General features: G+C 39.4%; 2 protein-coding genes across 2 annotated transcripts in view; one reads left to right on the forward strand and one right to left on the reverse strand.

The window, feature by feature from the left end:
- LOC139450659 (ubiquitin-protein ligase E3A-like) overlaps window positions 1-3,040 on the reverse strand; it is a 29,391-nt gene extending 26,351 nt beyond the window's left edge. Inside the window, exon 1 of the mRNA XM_071232454.1 lies at window positions 2,873-3,040. Within this exon, the coding sequence (XP_071088555.1) occupies window positions 2,873-2,922 (50 nt within the window). The 5' untranslated portion in view covers window positions 2,923-3,040. The remainder of the gene's footprint in view (window positions 1-2,872) is intronic.
- Window positions 3,041-3,242: 202 nt separating this feature from the next.
- LOC139450151 (NF-X1-type zinc finger protein NFXL1-like) overlaps window positions 3,243-22,914 on the forward strand; it is a 32,596-nt gene continuing 12,924 nt past the window's right edge. The window contains exons 1-12 of the mRNA XM_071231819.1: window positions 3,243-3,331; window positions 9,681-9,811; window positions 10,616-10,783; window positions 11,134-11,243; window positions 13,685-13,818; window positions 15,053-15,231; window positions 17,039-17,200; window positions 18,860-18,960; window positions 19,943-20,057; window positions 21,087-21,202; window positions 22,191-22,322; window positions 22,702-22,792. Of these exons, the coding sequence (XP_071087920.1) occupies window positions 9,688-9,811; window positions 10,616-10,783; window positions 11,134-11,243; window positions 13,685-13,818; window positions 15,053-15,231; window positions 17,039-17,200; window positions 18,860-18,960; window positions 19,943-20,057; window positions 21,087-21,202; window positions 22,191-22,322; window positions 22,702-22,792 (1,432 nt within the window). The 5' untranslated portion in view covers window positions 3,243-3,331; window positions 9,681-9,687. The remainder of the gene's footprint in view (window positions 3,332-9,680; window positions 9,812-10,615; window positions 10,784-11,133; window positions 11,244-13,684; window positions 13,819-15,052; window positions 15,232-17,038; window positions 17,201-18,859; window positions 18,961-19,942; window positions 20,058-21,086; window positions 21,203-22,190; window positions 22,323-22,701; window positions 22,793-22,914) is intronic.

The raw sequence follows: 22,914 nt of genomic DNA on the forward strand, positions 1-22,914 counted from the left end.
CACTTGCCTTGAAGTGAACATTAGTCGTTAGCAATACAAAGTCTTCAGTCTTCCTATCACTGTAGTGAAAATTCTTTTCAGTTATAATATTGGCCATGACATTAAGTATTTTTTAAACTAAATCACACATAGATTGGTGAGAAAATGTGTGAACAGCTGACTGCTTTTTCTGGTTTATTCTACGAGACAAATACACCTGTAATATTAATCTATGCGTATGAAACATTGTCTGGCATTTGGGTTAGGAACTATTACGATTGTAAGGGTCAGTTGTGAAGTAGGGTATGGGATAGCTTTCTTTTATAATGAATTAATCCAAAATAATTTGAGGAAACTCCATGCAAGTTTTATAAAGTTTCACGGAAGAAAATGGTTACTGCACATGAACATAAACAATCAGGTGCTGATGACTTGGTAAACAAGAACTAATTATTTGTGATAGCGCCCGTGGTACCGAGGTAGGATGTTGGCTTATTAGATTAACTCATTAGAAGAGCTTAGCTTCAAGCTGGCAACACAACGCTTATTGAATCCAAAAAAGTGCACTACTCTTGGTGGTACTGTATTCGAAAGGTGCTCCGAGTCTTTGACAGGCTAAACACAAAAGTATTGTTGGGTATCAAGGACAAGATTAACCTTGAATGTTTCACCAATGAAAGAAAATCCCCCCTGGTCTAAAAGCAATGAGATTTTTTGGCCCGTGATGAGATTTTGCACATTTTCAGAGACATTTTGTCTTCCCACAGTGGAAACTGCATTTGATATTCGGTATTTGTGACTCGAATTATGTTGCAATTAATGTTACTAGATTATATAGATACATCCTCCGATATTTTCCAACATTAATTATTCCAGTGTGAATATTTAAAAATATTACCATCAGTATCAACAAAAAAATGCATTAGTATTTATATTTCTGTTCATTGTCTACGTTAGGAGAAAATACATTAATATTTATGTATTTCAGTCCATTGTCGACTTTAGGAGCAATTATTTGCAAGAATAATTATAGATAAGGCATGTTTACCACCATCAGCGGTTCATTTCATTGGCATGCGGGGAACAAACAATTTCTAGGTCTTCGACAATGTATGTAAATTAATATATTCAAAGCAATGAAATGAAATAGCGACAGTTGTAAATGGTGTTAGTGTGTTGGCAAAAAATATAATTTACATTCCAGTGCTTTGGTAAATATCACTTGTTTTGTTGTGCCTGTAGTGTGTACTGTATCGAAGACCCGTTGTGTGACCGTATCAAATGAAATCTTATCAATATGGACTTTTTTAAATAATTAGAAGTGACAGTTCATTATACAGTGACTTTTGCTCCACGTTCACTCTTTTGTTTAAATTAGCAACAATTGAGTCATTTATTTTCTGTAGAAGGCTGCATGTTTACCATGTGCAGCAGCCAGAAAATGTTTACGAGTAACCTGAAGTTGAAAAGATTGTTGACATTCACATGAGTTACATTTGAATGATTATCATAGCATATTCTAAAAAATCTCCAACTTGTTGTTTGGCCACTAGAAATAGTTCAAATTCGTAATTCATGAACATTGGCCATTTTTGCAAGAAGGTATATGTTCATGAAAACCAGTGATGCCTTATCTAAAGTCTAGGTGATTCTCATCTTAAATACGACAGTTTGTGATCTGAACTTTGCATAGTCATATGGAGAAAGGTTTTGTCATTCCAAAATACATGAACATCCTTGATTTCTGCTTGGATTTAAGTGACAAAAAGTGAGTGAGTGAGTCTGGTTTTACGCCTCTTTTAGCAATATTCCTGCAATATCACGGCGGGGGACACACATTGGGCTTCACACATTGTACCCATGTCGGGAATCGAACCCGGGTTTTCGGCTTGACGAGCGAACGCTTTAACCACTTGGCTACCCAACCGCCCCTAAGTGACAAAAAAAATATGGCTAATGACCGAATACGATCTGATAATCAGGTATAAAAAAATGTAGTGTAAAGCTCCACGCAGTGCTGTAGGAATCATTAATGGACAGTAAGAGATGGCATGCAGTGTTGCGAGTATGCAAATCGCTGTTTTGATTGACATCTTTTGACAACTGAAGAAACTATCCAGTGAGTTTTTTATTGACATTTTTAGATACAGTAGATCATGGTTCACTCAAGGAATTTTCTGTCATGGGCCCTTATGAGGAAATTTCAAATATTCTCGAGGTACGCACATACAGCACAATGTAAAATGCCTCATTGTATTTGAATCCGAAAATGTTGGCCTCGAATTATCCCTGGTAGATAATTTTATTCAAGCAATACAACTTCTTCAATGTTTGAAGGTGGAAATGAGAGTGTCAATACGGATAAACTATTTTCAATTGCTCTGAATTAATGTTCATGCGATATCTGTGACAACTGCAAGAATATCCCGGAATCGCAGCCTAAGTCAATCCCTGGGTATTGATTGCATCTAGCCTAATTCCAAAATTAGGTAGGTGTCCTAATATTAGCAAGTTGCTTTTGAAACAAACAATCGCCGCATCAGCCTGTATAATTTGGAAACATAAGACATCCACATACATGAGAATGCATCTGGAAGGTGTGATAGATGGGTTATTAAAAAGTTACATGACACTGTTATTATGGTTTGGGTACTGTTTTGATTTCGGCCGTCAGTGATACCAATTTGTAGAGAAATATCTCATGAATGTTTGTCCTTGGCATTTGTTTATTTGTGCCATTTATTATCTGCTGATTCTTTAACGACAACGTAGTATAACAATTCACAAAGAACAGAGATACTAATTAAAGAAACGCACAACATTAAAAACATTTTTTACGCAATTCAAACTGAGGCTGTGGTGTGAGTATTTCGACTGGCGATTGTCATGTTACCTTGCGGCTTCGATCCCGCCTTGTGAGGTTTCTTTATCCTTTGAATTCATACGCAGCTTTATCACCTAGGGATTTCTTTCGTTTTTATCAACACCCTTCCCCCAGTGTGACTATAACAACTAAAAGAAACAGGTGGCTGACCAACACAAATTGTCAAACCATCGCCATTTTCTTTCACTCCTCTTCGCGTTGTTATGAGATTATCGGAATTATTATAAAGCATCTTATTTCCTTGACTAAGTCGTTCAGATATTTGGATTTTTTAATTATTTTACAATATATCCACTCATATTGGATGAAATATAATTTGTTTCGAACATCGTCATAAAAATAACTGGTCCAATGTGTTCCCACAATTCCTGAACCAACATGTCAGCTCCCACGTCGGCGAGACATTCAGAAGTTGGAAGCATCTAAATAATATCAGAACGACAGAAGAAAACAGAGCAAACATTACTGGTACCAACCCATGGGATCAATGATTTCACTAATGGTTTGGTGTTCATTTTACGTGTTGATCACAGAGAGATTTTTTGCTGGATGATCATAATCCGGCGGCATTGTCGTCTTTGCGCACCTGTTAGATTTTGACAAGATGGAACAGAATGATCCAGAAACGAAACAGACGTTTAATGACTGTCATTGTGTCAGTGTCAAGTTGTTTTACCCGCATTTACATAATTTTGGCTTGTGACGCTTCTTGTCATTGTTTATCTTAGTAAAATGACACTACGAATAATTTATTATTTCTCCGCAAAACATTACATTTTACATCAGCCAAGCGATATTCTGTCATTTTACCTTTTCTGGGTGGTTTTCTCTACGCATAAGACATGTTTGAAGTGTTTGTGATGAAGGAATTGTTAGCTATCTGCAAGTCTACATTACCCAACAAGATTTCTCACTTGTAGACACCGCAGTGAAGCCCTAATTTCTACTTGGCTTCAACTCTGCTAGGCCTACTACTGCAGTGTTTACTTGAATAGTCTCTTTTGGGTTTTGTTCACGATGTACCAAAAAGATATAACTGAGGTGTCATGTACAGAAAGGGAATTTCATTGAAACATGTTCAGGTCACATGTTTCTTTCACTGATCAAGCCTTGTGTTATCAATAAGCATTTTATTCAGCAAACATGCAGCTGTCAATATGAGTCTGTGTTTTCTGTGTTGTAACTTGTTTCAGTGACATATGATTCAGGTCAGGATTAAAGGGGCACTGATCTAACGCATTTCCCCGGACTGGTTGTTGCCTTTGTTATTGTTTTTCCCCCGTGAGTACCCGGATGATACGCAACGCAACTGAGCGTGACCAGAGACTGGGCTACCGTCTGCAAGTACAGCTAAATAAACTTTGGAGGCTGGAGGCAATATTTGTTTTACGCATTTTTGAACACTGATTGGTTAACTGTGATCTATAAAGATTTCTTCAAAGGGCGCATGTTAATTAATTTCTTCAGCCTAAACAAACAGACAAAAAGAACGATGGAGCTCATCGGATGTCGTCATTTGGAAATACCCCAGGCGGTTATAGTTTAATATAAAAAAAAGTATCCATGCAGTGAAAGCATTTTCGGATTTCGGATTGCATCAATAATACGATTACTACTCCCTTGATGTCATCCACGTTTTCTGGTATAACCCTACACTTGTGTATTTGTCGTCATTCACTTGATGCTCAGTTAATGAATTTATTACAGGTACAATTAGTGGTAGCACCACTTAGATTACCTGACAAAGGTTCCCATTTGGCATTTATTGTGTCTGGGGAAATTATTCAATCTAAATCCAGGTTTGAAGTGAGGTGAAATTTATGTTATGTAATATGCACGTGGCAGCCCAGCAAGAGGTGAATGATCGGTTGATTTACTTATTTTTGTAAATCAACGGATCGTTCCTAGTCATCAAAGGAATAACAGGAAATGCGTTGATTGATTAATCACTGTTTTCTTGCACAGTGGATATGTCAAAAGTGAGTGTTTACATGTCTAGGTTTACTAAAACAAAGGGAATACACTCATATCATGGCGTGAAGTGCTGATGTAAAAACAACATACTTTGTTCAAAGGGTTAACTGATAATACGTTGATTGATTGCTCATTGTTATCTATCACTCAATGGATATTTTTAGGAACCGTGGACGTTATGAAAATAGTTGTCACGTGGGCTTTCTCAGCCGACCTTTGAGACTTGACACCTATGTGAAACACCTGAAACAATCATCAGTTGAGAAACGAACACGGGTTATAATATTCCGAAACGATGTATATCTTGATTGTTACAGAGACACGTGACATCGAATAAGTTTCTTTGTACAGCTAAAAAAATCTGTCCAGATTGATTTAGACGATCAAAAGGGCCTACAAACATCACAACAGATTATTATGTAGGATTAGAAGCCAAACAACACAGAAATGTACTTTTCAGTCTCTTGGTGATGACATTAAACATCAAAATGTTTGGAATTCGTTATCATAATAATACAGATGGAAATGTTTTTCAGTCACTTTGTTAAATAACTGAATATTTAGGCGTTTAATAAATTTTAAAATGTTACACATTTTGACAAAAATATACACACTATCAAAAAGCAATGCTCAGGTGAAACTTTGTGTTGCAAGTCAAAATAGTGTAAACGAAAATCGCAAAATTACCAAGCAAGTGACTTATCAAAACTTTGTTACCATTACCGATGCTACCCACAAAGATACCTACATTTCCTTATTATCTCGAAAACTGTATTTCATTTTGTTGATCAATGTGACCATATGCCCTTATTACTACCCATACAAGTGACTAATGCGCTTACGAATGGCGCAGCAGAGGTCGCGAACTAGTCTAGATTTCTGCTATACATCCGGGTACTCACTGGGAAAAAAACAATAACAAAGGCAACAACCAGTCCCGGGGAATTGCGTTAGATCAGTGCCCCTTTAATATTCTTTCCCCAATCTTCCATAGCTGATAGACAACATGGTATTCTTAACATCATATGGCCCATGTTGTAAATAATATTGTTATGCCCAAATATGTTTGACAAATTTGCTTTTAATATAACCTTGTAGCTGTATTCATGAATACATGATACTTTTTTATGGATAGCAACTTCTTTAATTCCTTGTCACCACATTCCAGAGCTACTTCTTGCTCCTTCATCAGGTGAATGGGATGAATGTACAAAGATTACAATATTTAGACAAAGCCCATGACATAGGAATAAAGGGGCACTGGTCTAAAGCAGTTCCACGGGACTGGTTGTTGCCTTTGTTATTGTTTTTTTCCCAGTGATTACCTGGATGTATAGCAGAAATCTAGACTAGTTCGCCACCTGTGCTGCGCCATTCGTAAGCGCATTAGTCACTTTTATGGATAGTAATAAGGGCGTATGGTCACATTGATCAACAAAATAAAATACAGTTTTTGAGATAATAAGGAAATGTAGGTATCTTTGTGGGTAGCATCGGTAATGGTAACAAAGTTTTGATAAGTCACTTGCTTAGTAATTTTGCGATTTTCGTTTACACTATTTTGACTTGCAACACAAAGTAAATATTTCACCTACCTGAGCATTGCTTTTTTTATAGTGTGTATACTTTTTTACTGTCTAAATGTGTAACATTTTCAAATTTATAAAACGCCTAAATATTCAGTTATTTTACAAATTGACTGAAAAACATTTCCATCTGTATTATTATGATAACGAATTCCAAACATTTTGATGTTTAATGTCATCACCAAGAGACTGAAAATGTTACGTTGAAAAGTACATTTCTATGTTGTTTGGCTTCTAATCCTACATAATAATATGTTATGTTTTTAGGCCCTTTTGAACATCTTAATCAATTTTAGTCAATCTGGACAGATTTTTCCGTCAAAATGACTGAAATATTTACACATTTTAAAATTGCCTGAGAGAATCACATTTTACAAATTGATGGTAATATATATATGCTTACAAAGGAAAAGAGTTGAAGAATTTCCCAACCAAGACGTAGAGGAACTAGAACGAATCGGTTCAATGCTACAGCAAATGAAGGAAAACAAAATGCAAATACCATAATTACAACCTTCCAAATTTATGTGTATAAATTTTAGGCAGCTTCCTTGTTCGAGGAATATATCCGTGAATATCCACACAAAGGAACAATATCCCACTCGGCTGCAGCTGTACAAAGAAACTTATTCGATGTCACGTGTCTCTGTAACAATAAAAATTTTTAAAAGATATACTGTAAAACGTGAAATTAATGCGTCTCCAAAAGAATGCGACCGCTGGCCCCAAGCCAAAAATGCGACTCAATATGAATGCTACACCCCCTCCTCTCAAGCATCAGTGGATTTATATCTAAACAAAACGTCCTCTGTCAGGTTTACAGGAGAATCCTCACCTTACCTCCAACCTTACATTAATCCAATCACACACCAAATAGCACCGCTTATTAGCGCTGAGGAGAGTACTTCAGCTAAAACAATACGCGCGCTCTGGCTCGTGTCGGCCTTTGATGCAGTCTCAAAGAGCAAAGACACCATGTTGGGTGGCGTCTGTCTGGACTTGCAGGCAGTCCAGGCAACTATTTTCATAATGTCCACGGTTCCTAAAAGATCCATTGAGTGATAGATAACAATGAGCAATCAATCAACGTATTATTAGTTAACCCTTTGAACAAAGTATGTTGTTTTTACATCGGCACTTCACGCCATGATATGAGTGTATTCCCTTTGTTTTAGTAAACCTAGACATGTAAACACTCACTTTTGACATATCCACTGTGCAAGATAACAGTGATTAATCAATCAACATATTTTCTGTTAATCCTTTGATGACTAGGAGCGATCCGTTGCTTTAGAAAAAAAAGTAAATCAACTGATCATTCGTCTCTTGCTGGGCTGCCACATGTATATTACATAACACACATTTCACCTCACTTTAGATTTAGATTGAATAATTACCCCAGACACAATAAGTGCCAAATGTGAACCTTTGTCAGGTAATCTAAGTGGTGCTACCACTAATTGTACCTGTAAAAAATTCATTAACTGAGCATCAAGTGAATGACGACAAATACACAAGTGTAGGGTTATACGCGAAAACGTGGATGACAACAAGGGATTGGTAATCATATTATCGACGCAATCCGAAATCCGAAAATGGTTTCCCTGCATGGATACTCTATTTTAGTATTAAACTATAACCATCTGGGGTATTTCCAAATGACGGCAATCAATATACTGTAAACAGCCTTATTTCTGCGCCGTTAAAATATTGTGAATACCACACCAAAGACAATACTGCGACGAGATATTTTGGCGAGTTGCCGTGTTGAGATGGCCTTTCGATTACCAAACAATAGACAGCTTCTCTCCGAAGCTAGTTAATCTGAGTTGGCCGGAAAGTTAACCGGAAGGGATTGCGACCAATTATCAAATACGATAATTGACTCAACTCAGTGTCATGACTGAGTTTGAACACAAACAAAATTGTGGACAAAATTGCAAAGGACACTGACGCAATCAAGCGAGGTTGGAAGAAGGCAGGATTACTGTGAGGTAACAGTGACACTGACTGGTCTGTTTCCACTGTCATTTGTGATGTATTGTGTGACCATTCTGCATTCATTTGTGTTTTGAACTTATTGAGTAACTTGTGGTTCTGGTTGATGATTTCAACATTTGATGACGTGTTGCAATGAATAAAGTATGTATGTATTATTTATACTTATTTTTGCGTTTTCAGTTTTTGCGATTGAGTCTCGTTCGCAAAACTCACAATAATAAAACGGTCGCAAACAATTCCCTGTTTACAGTATCCATTGTAGTTGATGATGTGATTATAGCACAGGGGAGTACACCCTGGGTAGATGTGTGTGTGTCAGATACCTTGGTCCCTGTTAATGGCTGGCTTCTTTCTTTGGATTTCAATGCTTTCTTGAAGTTTCCTCTTTTTCCAATGACTGATTTTGGTATGGAGTGTCTTGTTTTGTGGCCAGGAAATATGGTGGTCAATATTTTTGATGGCATGATCCAAAAGGGCAGATTTCATGTAAGATTTTTTCAACAAGTGTCTTGTGTTCTTTTATTCTGGTGGCCATAGAGCGTGAAGTCTCTCCAATGTATTTGTGTCCACACTTGCATGATATCTAATACACACATATATATATATATATCAACTTGTTCGTGTCGTTACATGGCTGAAATAATGCCGATGCGTTGTTTAATTGCAACTTACTCTTAACATTTGGGTATTGGGCTACAATGTTTTATACATACTTAGATATATTTTTGAAAATATTTTAACTGGTTTTCCTGTGATTATTAGCTGAGTGTGTTTCTGTATCATAAATATCATATGTCATATAATGTCATTCTTAAAACAATTGATGTTGAAATGTAATTTCACTCAATAAGAGAACTTTTAGAAGCTGCATATGAATACAGTCTTTCAGTGAACAACTCCATTTATCTTTGTGTCAAATGATGTGCAGCAATAATCATAATCACCATCAAAGAACTGCAAGTACCTAAACTTATGGGGAACTTTAGTCAATAGTTTATTGCGTAGGGTTCTGCTGTATGACCTCATTTACATATGTATCAGATTGTAAAATCTGGTGCATTAGATAAGTTTATCACATCAACAATACTCTCCATTATATGATATATAATATTAACTACATTGTATTCAGAGCCAATGTTTAAAATATAATGAGATGCTTTTGACATTTACAGACTTGGAGCCGAATGTCAGCCTCTGACTAAGCAAGTCTAGATAAATCCTTGTACTGCGCAACTCACTCAAACTCTCTTGTTTAGTTTGTAGATGGATGGGACTCCCGCATACTTGAAAGGGAGGGGCCGTGGAAGAGGGAAGGGTGCCGGAGACCTTCAAGCAAACAAAAACAAACAAGCTGGCGCCCCTGCCTGGAATAGGAACAAGGCTGAAGGTAAAAGGGCAAAACACTTGTATATTAGACATTTAAAACTAGCTAACTACCCAAGGCTAATAAACTGTATTGTAAATTTCATGATAACATTGAGGGCTGTAGTTCAGTCTCTTAGATCAGGGCCCACTTGCACAAAACGATCTTAGCGCTAAGACTATTGTAAGCCTATGCTAAAGTATGGGAGTTACGATCATCTTAGCGCTAAGATCACTTTGTGCAAGTGGGCCCAGGTATTGATATAGAATTCTAAACAAAGTGCACTTGATGGGCAAATTGTGAAAAACATTGTCATTTATTTATGTTTTTTGTAAAGTGTAACATTGCATTCAATGTGATATTGTATAAGCAACCATTAAAGTATCTTCTTTATTCAAGACAAGTCATTTCTGCTCTGACATGACATTAGTTATAACTATCATATTAATAATGACCAGCACTGAGACATTTTGAATTCCAATTTTTGATTTTACAAATTAGAGACAATTTATGGATCACAAGTTCTTTCAACATTTCAGTGTAGATCCTTATACATCACCTTTGCAGTAAATAAAGAAGTTGTTATCCATAAATTGTCACAACTTTGTCATCCATCAACTTCTAAGTAATGCCTATCAAACAATTTGGAATTTTATCTAAAATTTCCTGCAGATTTAGGGTCGAATATTGGCCCTTGAGCTGGTTTAGAAAAAACTCCTGTCGTCCTTAGTGATGTTCTGATTGGATGAGTACACATAAAGAACTTCTGGCAATGTATTGTAGTTGAATTGTATCCTTTGTTTTCTTTAAAAATATTTTTCTTTTTAGATGATAAATCTGCCCAAGATCGGTTCAAGGAAGTTAGTGCGTCTCATCAGCAGTCGATACAGCGCCACCTGGAGGACAATTGCGATGAGTCGGAAAGTTCCGAGGAGGAAGATGACATTGGAAACAGTGTCTTGGAATCAATATTCAGTGGCTATTCAAAGAACTATAGTAAGCTCTCTTCCAGAGGAATACCTTGTTGATTAAGTATACCTGTCACAAGAATAGTCACTAATCTCTCAGAGTGATAGACATGTTGTGTTTTCGAATTGGAATTTTAATTGTGGCAACCAGAAGAATACTTTTAAATTCAAACAGAAATAGGTTTTCTAAAAATCTGTTCATGTTCCAAGTGTTCATCAATTTCAATGTTTTTTCTGTTTACTTGTGTTTACTAAGTTTCTCACTGATTTCAAACAATGAATGTAGTCATAAGGTACTTGCTAGACTAACCCTAATTGAACAAGAATAAGCAATTCATCCTCTCGTAATGAATATGTGACCTTGATCTTGTTTTTCAGGTGGTGGCAGCGTAGATGTGAACAAGGCCCAGGATGACCTACTTCACTCGTTCCGATCGGGCACATCAGCTTGCCTTGTGTGTATTGACACCATCAAGAGAGAAGAACCAGTAAGTGAATAGCTATCTTCCTCACCATCATGTTAATCAAATAAAACATTTTTAAAATTATCCTATCTCACACTATGCATTTATCCCAGGGTTGGGCGGTGGGGCGCATACACCCTTGCCCATTAAAACACCATAACAGGCGATGTGACCCCTTCACGTTAGTCCGACAGAACATCATGAAATCGGGTGTGACATGTGTTACATGTTTTCATGAAGGACAATCAGACAATCAGACAAAACATCAGTTGTGTGGTCCATCAACAAGATGGGATTGACCATACCCTAATTGCTACAAAGAATGACAATCCAGATTTTGAATTGGTAGACTCTTCTCATTTTCAAGTTCAAGCCAAGCACATTCAGGAGATTCTAATGTAATCGCAGATGCACAATCACGACCGGATCCACTATCATAGACAAGATCTACTACTTCAGCCACATTCTTTTGCAATGTCCCGATCCGCTTCCCGTTGTCAATACACCAGCATCTGAGTGCCAGTGGTAGCTGCAGAGGTCAAATGTCTGCGAAGGAGTCTCTTTGAAGCCGTTCCTCCCAACCCATTTATCTGTACACACCTCAACCGTGGACTGGGGAACGCACCTCTTAGATCTTCAAGTGACACTGTCGGGCTCGTGACATCACCAAGCCGACCACTGCTTCTCCCCAACAGGAAACTTTGGCTACCTATCGCTACTCATCAACACTCCATTATCTCAACGGTTGTTGAGCTACAGTACCTCATTCAGTCCTACGAGTTGGCTGACCAATCCTCCCCGATTATGTCTCCCTACTTGGGATCTCAATGTCATCCTCTGCAATCTGACGTCTGCAGGATATGAACCACTAGCTCTGCTCGACTATCCCTTGTGCCTAGCCTTCAGTGGGCAGCCTCCTCCTGTGGCAAATCCACATGAGCCATTGCCTCTACAATGCCCTTGCACAGCAACAGCACCCTGTCCACCATCATGGAGGGTTGTTTTTGTTAGTCTGACACAGTCTTCACTTCCCAATCTCAGTCACGAACATTCAGGGCCTACACCAATTTGGTCCCCTGGTCCTGGAGAAACAGTTTACAGGTGCCCACCATGTACCCACTTCTGCAGCTCTCTCCATTGTTTATTGTCATTGTTATTCGGGTTCCCAGACTTAGAACCCAATGGAGGGTGAAGTGACTCTTCTGTAGAGACTCATGTCTTCCAACATCGAAGTCGCCGCAAGGCACTGCTATTTCGACCGTGTACCAAACCCTTACCTGCTAACCTCTGCTTTGTGCGATTGCTGTCATAGTTTTGGTTTGAAGATCCTCTTATGGATGTTGTTGATGGTTCCTCTTCTCATATTAGCATGCTTCAATCCTGTGGATATGATTGATAGCTTTGATGAAGCGGTAAAAGAGATGCCAACTGGCTCACCCTATTGGAGGAGAGAGCGGTCTGGTCTGTCTTGAAGAAGTGATTGTCTGGAGACCACTTCCGGATTGGCTATAAGTCATGGATGAATAGATCCCTATTCAAAGCTGCACGTTTGTTTGTGTAACGATGTCCTTGTGAAATATGTAACACAGTCATGTTATACCTGATTTCATGATGTTACATCCGACTTAAGTAAAGAGGTCACATTGCCTGTTATGGTGTTTTTATGGGCTAGGGTATCTGCACCCCACTGTCCAACCGTGGGATAAATGCATGGTGTGAGATAGGATAAGTATAAAAATTTGTAGCTTTTACACTAAATACCGCATTTGACGTAATAAGCGCCCCACTCTAATAATATATTTGCTAATATATTGGCTAGTGAACAATCCCAATTAGCACCCTTCCAATTGATCAATGTACACAAGACTTATTTATTCATGTATGATATGTACCCCTGTGTTATATGCACGCTTAGTTACGGGCAATTAAATTCTGAAAAAATATATCTGTCGTACATAATGTGCACAGACTTTTCTTTTGTATCATTTCAGGCTGTCAGCATAAACCACGAAATTTACGATCTTTCAACTCTTTCACCCAAATTATATTCTAATAAGAGCCCCCTATAATTTTGAGAGTACCCAAATACGGTAGTATATCATATAGTTATCCTATCTCACATGCTATATGCCCTCCAAACCATCCCCGCATCACCATAGTCTCTAACCATAGTCACTAGATCACTGACCGTTGGGTTGTACGTTATTCCTCATGGTGACAGCATATCTTGTTCAAGACATCAGATTTTAGTGTTAGCTTTAATCCTCAGTATTATTGCCGAAAATATTGAATGTCAATTTTTATAAGTGTCTGTCTTTGTTGACATCATAAACTGTTGACTTCATATCCATGTGAGCTACAGTGCATGGGCAGTATTTGTCTGGACTTGTTAGCACTGTATCCACGAGACGTCGCTAGTATTGTGTCTGATACTTATTTTCTAATGTGACACTGTCTTTGTTCAGATCTGGAACTGTAAAGGGTGTGCTTGCATGTTCCACATCCCCTGTATACAGAAGTGGGTCCGAGAGGGCGTCTACCAACAAGTCTATCAGTCCCAGGACGATATTGGACCCACATCAGCTCTACCCTGGTTTTGGTGAGTTTTGGTTTTTTTGTTTGTCGTTTGTCGTTCAGCAATATTCCAGCTACATGACTGGTCTGTATATAAACAGTCTGGACCAGACAGTCCTGTGATTGACATCATAAGCATCCACCTATATGTTTGGAATACGATGACATGCATCAACAAATTCAGCAAGCCTGACCACCTGATCCTGTTAGTCGCCCCTTACGACAAGCATGGGTTGCTGAAGGCCAATTCTTACCCAGATGTTCATGGGTTGATTTTGATCGGTATTTAGGTGTTAAATGTACCACACAGATAACAGCTCACTACAATGCTAGCAGGCACTGCAATAGATTTGAATATTTACCAGCCGGTGTCATACAACTGGACTATTGCTGAGTGCGACATTACACACGTAATGTACAAACAAACCTGCGAATGCTCACAATTTGTATACACCCACCCCTACATGCATCCCTCCCTTTGCTATTGCATTGGTGATTAGTCAGCAATAACCCATGTACGTGGCTTTCATAGAAGGAGGTGTGAAGCATAGAAAAGATGTGCTGACAAAGGTAGGACACCAGATGCACTTTTCTTATTGCTAAATATGAAGTTCGTTTTAAGGCATTTACTTTTGATCTTATATTTTTAGTAAGAAATGTTCAGAAATGTTTCAATCTGCTCTGTGCTTCCGGTATTTGCAATCCATTGCTGGTATGAATGGGGGGGGGCATGGAGGGCCCCCCTAGATTTTTTTTTTTGAAAACAGTTTTATTTGAATTAAGTTGGGGACAAGTCATACTGATATTTGTCCCCCCCCCCCCCCCTCCCTTGTCAAAAAAAGTTAACTACAGCCTTGTTTATAGTCAGTTAACTCTCTTGCCTCGGGAAGATGGGTAATGTTTGGTATTCTCACAATTTTCACTTCAATTATCTGCACCTTTTCTCCCAATACTGATTGTCTTATATCTCCCACTCTTGGATGCTGTCTTTTGGCCATTGCATTCATCTAAGGCAACCACTCACTTGACACCTCCCTCTCAAAAATAATGTTGTCCAATTTACAACGTCATCAAGTTGCGAGTATTTGTTCGAATTTCCAGAAATGACGTCATGATAGAACAATGTTTTATCCTGAAATAAGCCACTCATCGATCTTCATTGTTCTTTGTGATTTATCGCGTAGCTGTCTTATATATTTGTATAATGTAATATTTATTCCATTGTTCATCATTGCATGGTGGCTGTACGTGTGTTCCAGCCCCAAGTGTCGCTATGAGTACCAGCAGAGCCAGTGCCCCAACAGGTACTTCTGTTTCTGTGGGAAGGTGCAGGATCCCAAGTTTGACCCGTGGCTAGTTCCCCACTCCTGTGGTCAGAAGTGTGGTCGACAGCTCCGGCCGGACTGTGGACACGCCTGTCTCCTCCTCTGTCACCCAGGTACATATTCTACAGCCACGTACACTTAGTTAGGCCACCTAAATGTTTAACTCGTTCCACTGCATTAGCAGGTCCAAGCCCCCTATGGTACCAATCGGTATAGGTCTGCATATCGTCCTCAGTTACAAGGGTAAAAAAAAATATGTCTGAAAGTTTTTGCCCATAAAACAAACTGCTCTGCTGATGTTAATTTTGGCAAGAACAATTTTACTTCACATACAAAATATGATGTAGTGTGCTATTTGTTTACATGATTGAAGGACCAATGCATGCCGTTTAACTGACATCTAATCGCAAACTTTGATCCGTCAATAATTCAGAGCTGTTGTTATCAATGCTATCAACTACCACCTGTATTCAATTACTGGCTGCTCGAGCAAGGGGAGATAATTTTGTTTTTAGACTGATGTGTGAATGAACCTATGAATGAGGATAAGGCTTTTCTTCTACATGTACTTGTTCCGGACTATGGTCTAATAACATTTATGTAAGGATGCAGAGTTGTGTCCCTTGGGCACGCCAGAAACCTATGATTGCAGGTTCGAATCCCGGTTCGCCCCGATTATGTTTCTAGGTTTGTCAGCACCATACCTGTGCTCGTGGGTTTCACCAAAGTGGTAAACGTCTGAGGCCTGCATCCCATTCGGGCTTTCCTCCTACATTAAACTGACACGCCGTGATATGACTGGAATGCTGTTAAAAGTGGCGTTAAACCCAACTCACTCACTCACTTCTGTAAGGCTAAAATGAATAATAGTCTTGGTTCTCAGGCACTGCCCGCATCATCCTAAAGTGCACCGCATATTGCATTTTTATTTTCATTGAAAAACAACAACAAAATCCTTTAATATTCAAAGTCCAAAGGTAGTGAAAAACTGTATTCCAGTATTTTACTCATCAAGGAATACATTTATGTAGGGAGGCCCTTTCCAGGTTGATTGTACACATTGTTTATATGGTAACACACCACTGTTTATTTGGTTACATACTATCATGAACAACACACACACCTCCACACCCCACCCCCCACCCCCCAAAAAAGACTCAGCCTGCCCCCATTATGTTTTCAAAAGCCATTGCCTGAGATGATGCTACCAATCAAGGTGAATATGATGAAGATGTGCAAGAATCCTATGATCATGGGTTCAAATCTCTGGTTTGTCCTGATTGTGTTTGTTTGTCAAGGTGGTAGACATCTAAAACCTACATCAATTCCAGCTTTCCTCCAGATGAAGCTGACATACTGCGATATAAAAGAAATACTCTTCAAAGTGGTGTTAAATCCAACTTACTTGATCCTACAGTTTGACCTTATACATAACTGTTTCCTAAACATTGAAACCTCAAGGATCACCACAGAGAAGCACATATTCATCTTCATTACCTAGGAGGGCAAACATATCGGGGTCCCTAAAAATCATATGTGCCCTCGGGTCCTATCACATCACAAGACATCAGTTTATTGTTTCCTTCATCCAGACAGCATTGTTGACATCATTCAAATCTTATTGTGACGTCAGGTCAGAATGACGTCACGCTAGAAACGACTTCATAGCTGACGATTTTTGACATCATTCGACATTGTGGTTCCACTGCTCTTTGGACTAGCAATCCTTATTGGCAAACACTAAAATTTGTCTCTGTATTTAGACATCTTCTTCGGTAATAAATAGAAGAGTATATTCATGTTCAAGTCATACTATGTTAACGACACTCGTGCCTAAATTCCGCTATTTTGACACACGTGTCGTAAACATATTATGAAATAAAAACGAGTATAATATCCTCTATGTCTTTCTCCTTCCAGGACCATGTCCACCATGTCCACAGATGGTCAAGTCCAAGTGTTACTGTGGACACCAGCAGCCCCAGGTCAGGAGATGCAGTGGGAGAGAGTGGGCATGTGGTCAGCCATGTGGCCACAGACTGTCCTGTGGTCAACACAACTGTCAACAGCCATGTCACCCAGGTACGTCTTTCGACAGTCAGACCTTTCCACTACTATATTGTCTATGAAATCTTTAATTGTACATTGTTATACCTCTATTAAGATCTTTCAATTCGATTGGTTAATCCATACCACATGACAGAACAATTCATTTCAATGTAGACCTCCAAATCATGTGACTGACACTGACCTTGAATATTGACTCATCACATGATCAGTATTGACTGGTCACGTGATGAATATTGACACGTCTGCTAGAAAACAAGATGGCATCTGATACTACAAGATGGCATTTGCAGCTAAGTTACTGAAATGTAACAGAAGACAGTTTAAAGGCTTCATAAACTTAAAAGTGAATTTTGGTATAACAAAATTAATGGTTACCCTTGATGAGGTCAATATGCGAAAACAAAGACCTTCGGACCCGACCTAATTAATGGTCAGACCCCCAAGGGGTTGGGTCCTTAGGTCCTTGTTTTTGCATATTGACCTCTTCAAAAGATGTTACTGTACAATGTATTCTTTTTCTTCCAAACATGTATTTCATCCTTATAGCAAGACTCTTTTTGTAATCTGGGGGGCACAGATGGCCCAGTCGTCTAAGGCGCAGCGACTCGCTGTGCAGAGTTGCGTCCCTTGGGCACGCCAGAAACCTATGACTGTGGGTTTGAATCCCGGTTCGCCCCCATTATGTTTCTAGGTTTGTCAGCACCATGCCCGTGCTTGTGGGTTTCACCGAAGTGGTAAATGTCTGAGACCTGCATCACTTCGAGCTTTTCTCCCATATCAAGCTGACACGCCGTGATGTGACTGGAATACTGTTAAAAGCGGCGTTAAATCCAACTCAATCACTCACTTTTTGTAATCTGATTTTGATCCTATGCAGATGTTCCACAACCAGAGTGCAGCATGAGCATGTCTTGTGGAGGACAAATTATACAAATAGGAGTAATATTGCAGTGACAGTTACAAACCGAAACAATTCAAACGCAGTGTTGGTTGTACAATGGTCATCGTCAAACTACTCAAAAGAAGTTAGGGACCATTTATTCTTTCATGTGAAACAATTCAAACACAGTGTTGGTTGTACAATGGTCATCGTCAAACTACTCAAAAGAAGTTAGGGACCACCAATTCTTTCATGTTTCTATAGTAATGAGAATCGGGTGTTCCTTAACTTTGTTTTAGTAGTATAGTTTGGCGACCGAAACATTGCCTATAGGAAAATGAATAGTTTTAACCCTTTTCACAAAGTAATCGATGAATACTACATAAATATATGTATACAGTAGATCAACATAAACATGATGAAGGTGACAGTTTCAGTGGTTTAGTGTTGATTAAGTCAAGTGTTGCTCGGAATTACTTCGGAATTTATGAACAAGCATTTATCATTTTTGCGTAATTATTGATAATAATTGGCTGCTTTTCAGTTTTTATGTGTCAAAGCACTTGTTTTTAACATTCATTTGAAGTTTTAAGAATCTTTTATATAAACGAAAACACTCAAATTAATGAATAAATATTGATGATGAATGTGTTGTGATCAAGACAATGACATATTTGACATTTATGGTGTGAAGTCATCAAGCATTCTGATGTGTCACTGTGAGTGTTTGTAGATTGTCTTTGATTATCTTTTTCCACACTAAAACTGTTTCATTGTTTTATGGTTTTCAGGGGAATGTTTACCTTGTCCGAAAACGAGTGTTCAGAGTTGTCTGTGTGGGAAGAAGTCCTCCACGCGGCCATGTGCCAGCCCCCAGTGGAAGTGTGACCAGGTAGGGACGCCACCTACACACCAGCTCACATGACACTGTCACAAACACCAACCTTTCTGTTTAGCATTTAATACCAGTTATGTTTTATTTATGTGTAGAAGTAGGCCCACAACAACCTGTGCTTGTCTTTCGAGGCCACTACATGGATAGGATGGTCAGGCTTGGTGATTTAGTTCATTGTTTGTCATTGTATCCGAATTGTGTGGATTGATGCTCATGATGTCAATCATTGGATTATCTGGTCGAGTCTCGATTATTTACAGACCGCCATCATGTTACTGGTTATTGCTGAGTGTGGCGTTCGGCAACAAACACACCAACAGACACAACACCAGTAGTTATTGACACTCTTTATCTCTATCTTTTTTTCCAACCCTTTAAACTACTTGCAAAATATATTAAAATTTACAGAATTCAGAATTATACCTGGCATTAAGATTATAAAATAATGTCAAGTTAGCCGCATAAAATCAATGCCAAATTAAGTGTTATTTTTTCTACTTTTTAAGAGAATATTATGTTATGAGAGAGAGAGAGAGGGAGAGAGGGGGTACAACCTATGCTTGCTTGAAAAGGCGACAATCGTGTGGTCAGGTGTCAATCACTCGATTGTCTAGTCCAGACTTGATTATTTACAGATCGCCGTCATATAGCTGAAATAATGCTGTGTGCAGCGTTAAACAACAAACAAACAAAAAAAACAGCATCTGTTCCAAGTCAGGGGCACAGGTGGCCCAGTCTATGCAGAGTTGCTTCCCTTAGGTATACCAGAAACCTATAATCTGGGTTCCAATTCCAGATTTGCCCTGGTTATGTTTCTAGGTTTGTCAACACCGTACCTGTGCTTGTGGTGTCACCAGAGTGGTTTTCCTACAGACTTTCCTCACATGTCAAGTTGACATCAAGGGATATAACTGAAATACTGTTTAAAACAGCGTTAAACTCAACTGACTCACTCACTCACTCATTGATTGGTTTGTAGCCATGTGGCAAAGCTCTGCGATGTGGCAATCATCGGTGTGAGGACATCTGTCATCAGGGAGCCTGTGGTGATTGTCCAAGGTCTGGGAAGAGAAGATGTCCTTGTGAGAAAACAGGTAACCATTGCAACAAATGTTCTTGGCTTTCAAGCAGTGGCACAATAGCAAAAACTTCCTGAAGGACAGCATTTTGTTTCTGAATTAGTATGTCCGAGTCATCTGTGGTGCATTTATTTGCTGCACCACATGAACAAACATCAATGAGACCAATCAGATAATTCAAGTACTATCACCTGTGAATTGTGTTATTGTTTCGAACTGTTCACTGTTAGCAGGGGACTGCCTCTGTGATCGACTTGTAGAGCCTCCGCCAAGAGAGCGGAATGTCTGGGGTTCAATCCCCAGGCTCATCATACCAAAAGAAGTTAAAAGATGGAACTTGTTTTTACTTGGCATTCAGCATTAAGGGGCTAAAAGAAGGACTGGTCGGCTCTTAGTCAGTATACTGTGTCTGAGGGAGGTATTCATGTTAAACTGTGGCATTGTATCTCAGTGACCTAGCACTATAAATCGGAATCAGTCCGGACTAGTACAAGTAGCCACACACACACACGTGATGCACATCGCTGTATAAGTGCAATAATCTTGGACACAAGGTTAAACCCCATTTCACCTCACCTCACCGGATCGCGATCAGATAGCGATCTCAAAAGGAACGGATTGGGATTGGATAGCGGATATTTAGTAAGTTATGTGTAATACGGTATAATCACTGTCTAATGTTAAAATGGTATCACTCAAATTCGATCCCCGGCAGCGTCATACCAAAAGACGTTAAAATATGGTACTTGTTACCCTGTCTGGCACTTGGCATTAAGGGGCTAAAAGAAGGACTGGTCGGCTCGGAGTCAGTATACTGTGTCTGAATGGGGTATTCATGTTAAACTGCGGCATGGTATGTCAGTGAGATAGCACTATAAATCGGCATCAGTCTGGACTAGTACAAGCAGCCACACAAACACACACACTTATACGTACATGCACGTCGCTATATAAATGCAATAATCTTGGATGCGACGTTAAACCCCATTTCACCTCACCTGTTAGCAGGTTCCAGATTTAATGGTTTCCCTGTGTATTTGCCAGAGTATGAACTCCCCTGTACCGAGGACATCCCCACGTGTGGCGATACCTGCGGCAAGACTCTCGGGTGCGGACAGCACACATGCACACAGCGATGTCACCAGGGGGAGTGTGGCTCGGTGAGTAGTGAGGGAACTGTGGAAAAGTAATCTGTCAAGTTACAAACATGAGTTCCCATCTACACATGAGGACGTTCTGGGTGGGTTGCCGTGTGTTCAGAAGTGTTATTAATTTAATTATTTCATTAGTGGCATTCATTATATCTTATTCCAAAGTGTTTACAATTAGTCACTGTATAGCTCCAGCTGCAGCAGCAACATTAGGAACTAATGGTTTTAGTCCACTAGTCCTTGTAATGATAGCATATAGCAAAACCCTTAATAAGGGCAAATTTCGACTAGTCCTTATGATACCTTAACTATTGGGCAGTTTGGCAAGGATGATAGGACTAGTACTAATTTCCATAGCTCACAGCAACAACTGTCCTTCGTGTTCCTTTTCTTCATCTGCCTAGATCTACAACATCTTAGGGACGGTCGGGTAGCCTAGTGGTTAAAGCGTTCGCTCGTCACCCGAAGACCAGGGTTCGATTCCTGACGTGGGTACAATGTGTGAAGCCCATTTCTGGTGTCCCCCGCCGTGATATTGCTGGAATATTGCTAAAAGCGGCGTAAAACCATACTCACTCACTCACTACAACATCTTACTTCACATTATTTGGGCCGGGGGTAGGGAATCAGTTAAAGCCATTGCTCACCAATGTGTAGAATCATCCCACTACTAGTGGTCACACTCGGTAACTTTGTTGATTGCAACATGGGATTCAAATGACTACAATGACAGATATTCATTGACTATTGTCATATTGAGAAACGGGTGTTCTTTCATTTCTCATGAGGAGATAGTGATTATAGTGTGTGACCTGGATGATTGTGTGTCATTTGATACCAACGATGTGAATCACAGCTATAAACTGCTGACACTGTCCAAGTCTTAATTATTTAGTGGATATTTGAATATAGCTATGTCCGTGCACCAAAACAACGTTCACGTTCACTTGTTACAGTAACAATGTATAGTTATCTCATGTTGGTGGTTACGTTTCAGTGTCGTCAGGTGACCTCGAAACGCTGTCGGTGTGGACAGAAGCAGAAGGAGGTCCTGTGCAGCAAGGAGTATTTGTGTGACCTCAAGTGTTCTGTCATGAGAGACTGTGGCAAGCACTACTGCAAGAGAAAGGTACAGATAATCCTAGGACAGTCCAGTTCTAACTTTGTGTCATCACAGAGGAGGGAACCCGTGATCATCAGAAACCCATGCTTGTCGTAAGAGGCAAAAATGGACTGGATGGTCAGGCTCACAGACTTGGTTGATGCATGTCATCGTATGCCAGTTGTGTGGGACCGCCTCCGTGGTCTCGTGGTGGAGCATCTACCCAGAGAGCGGAAGATCGGGGGTTTGATCTGAAAATACTCTGACCTGTTTATTTTCATATCAATCCCAAAATGACCCAACAGCTACCCTTTTTTAAGAAACCTGTTATTATGTGATAATTACATATATAAATTGCTGATATTAGGAAGTTATTCTGCTGTTGACACACTCTGGTTGCTTGCAGTGTTGTGATGGAAGCTGCCCGACATGTGAGCAGGTGTGTGGGAAGACGTTGCGGTGCCGGAACCACAAGTGTGCCAGCAGGTGTCACAGAGGTCAGTGCATGGCGGATCACGTGTCATTGTATCACTGCATCGTAGTGGTCCATGGATAGATGGCGATACATCAAAATGTCAAAAGTTAACATGGATACCATACCGAAGTCTCAATTGTATTG

Source organism: Haliotis cracherodii, unplaced genomic scaffold (assembly GCF_022045235.1).
Source record: "Haliotis cracherodii isolate W230 unplaced genomic scaffold, xgHalCrac1.p SCAF_8, whole genome shotgun sequence".
Classification (NCBI taxonomy): domain Eukaryota; kingdom Metazoa; phylum Mollusca; class Gastropoda; order Lepetellida; family Haliotidae; genus Haliotis; species Haliotis cracherodii.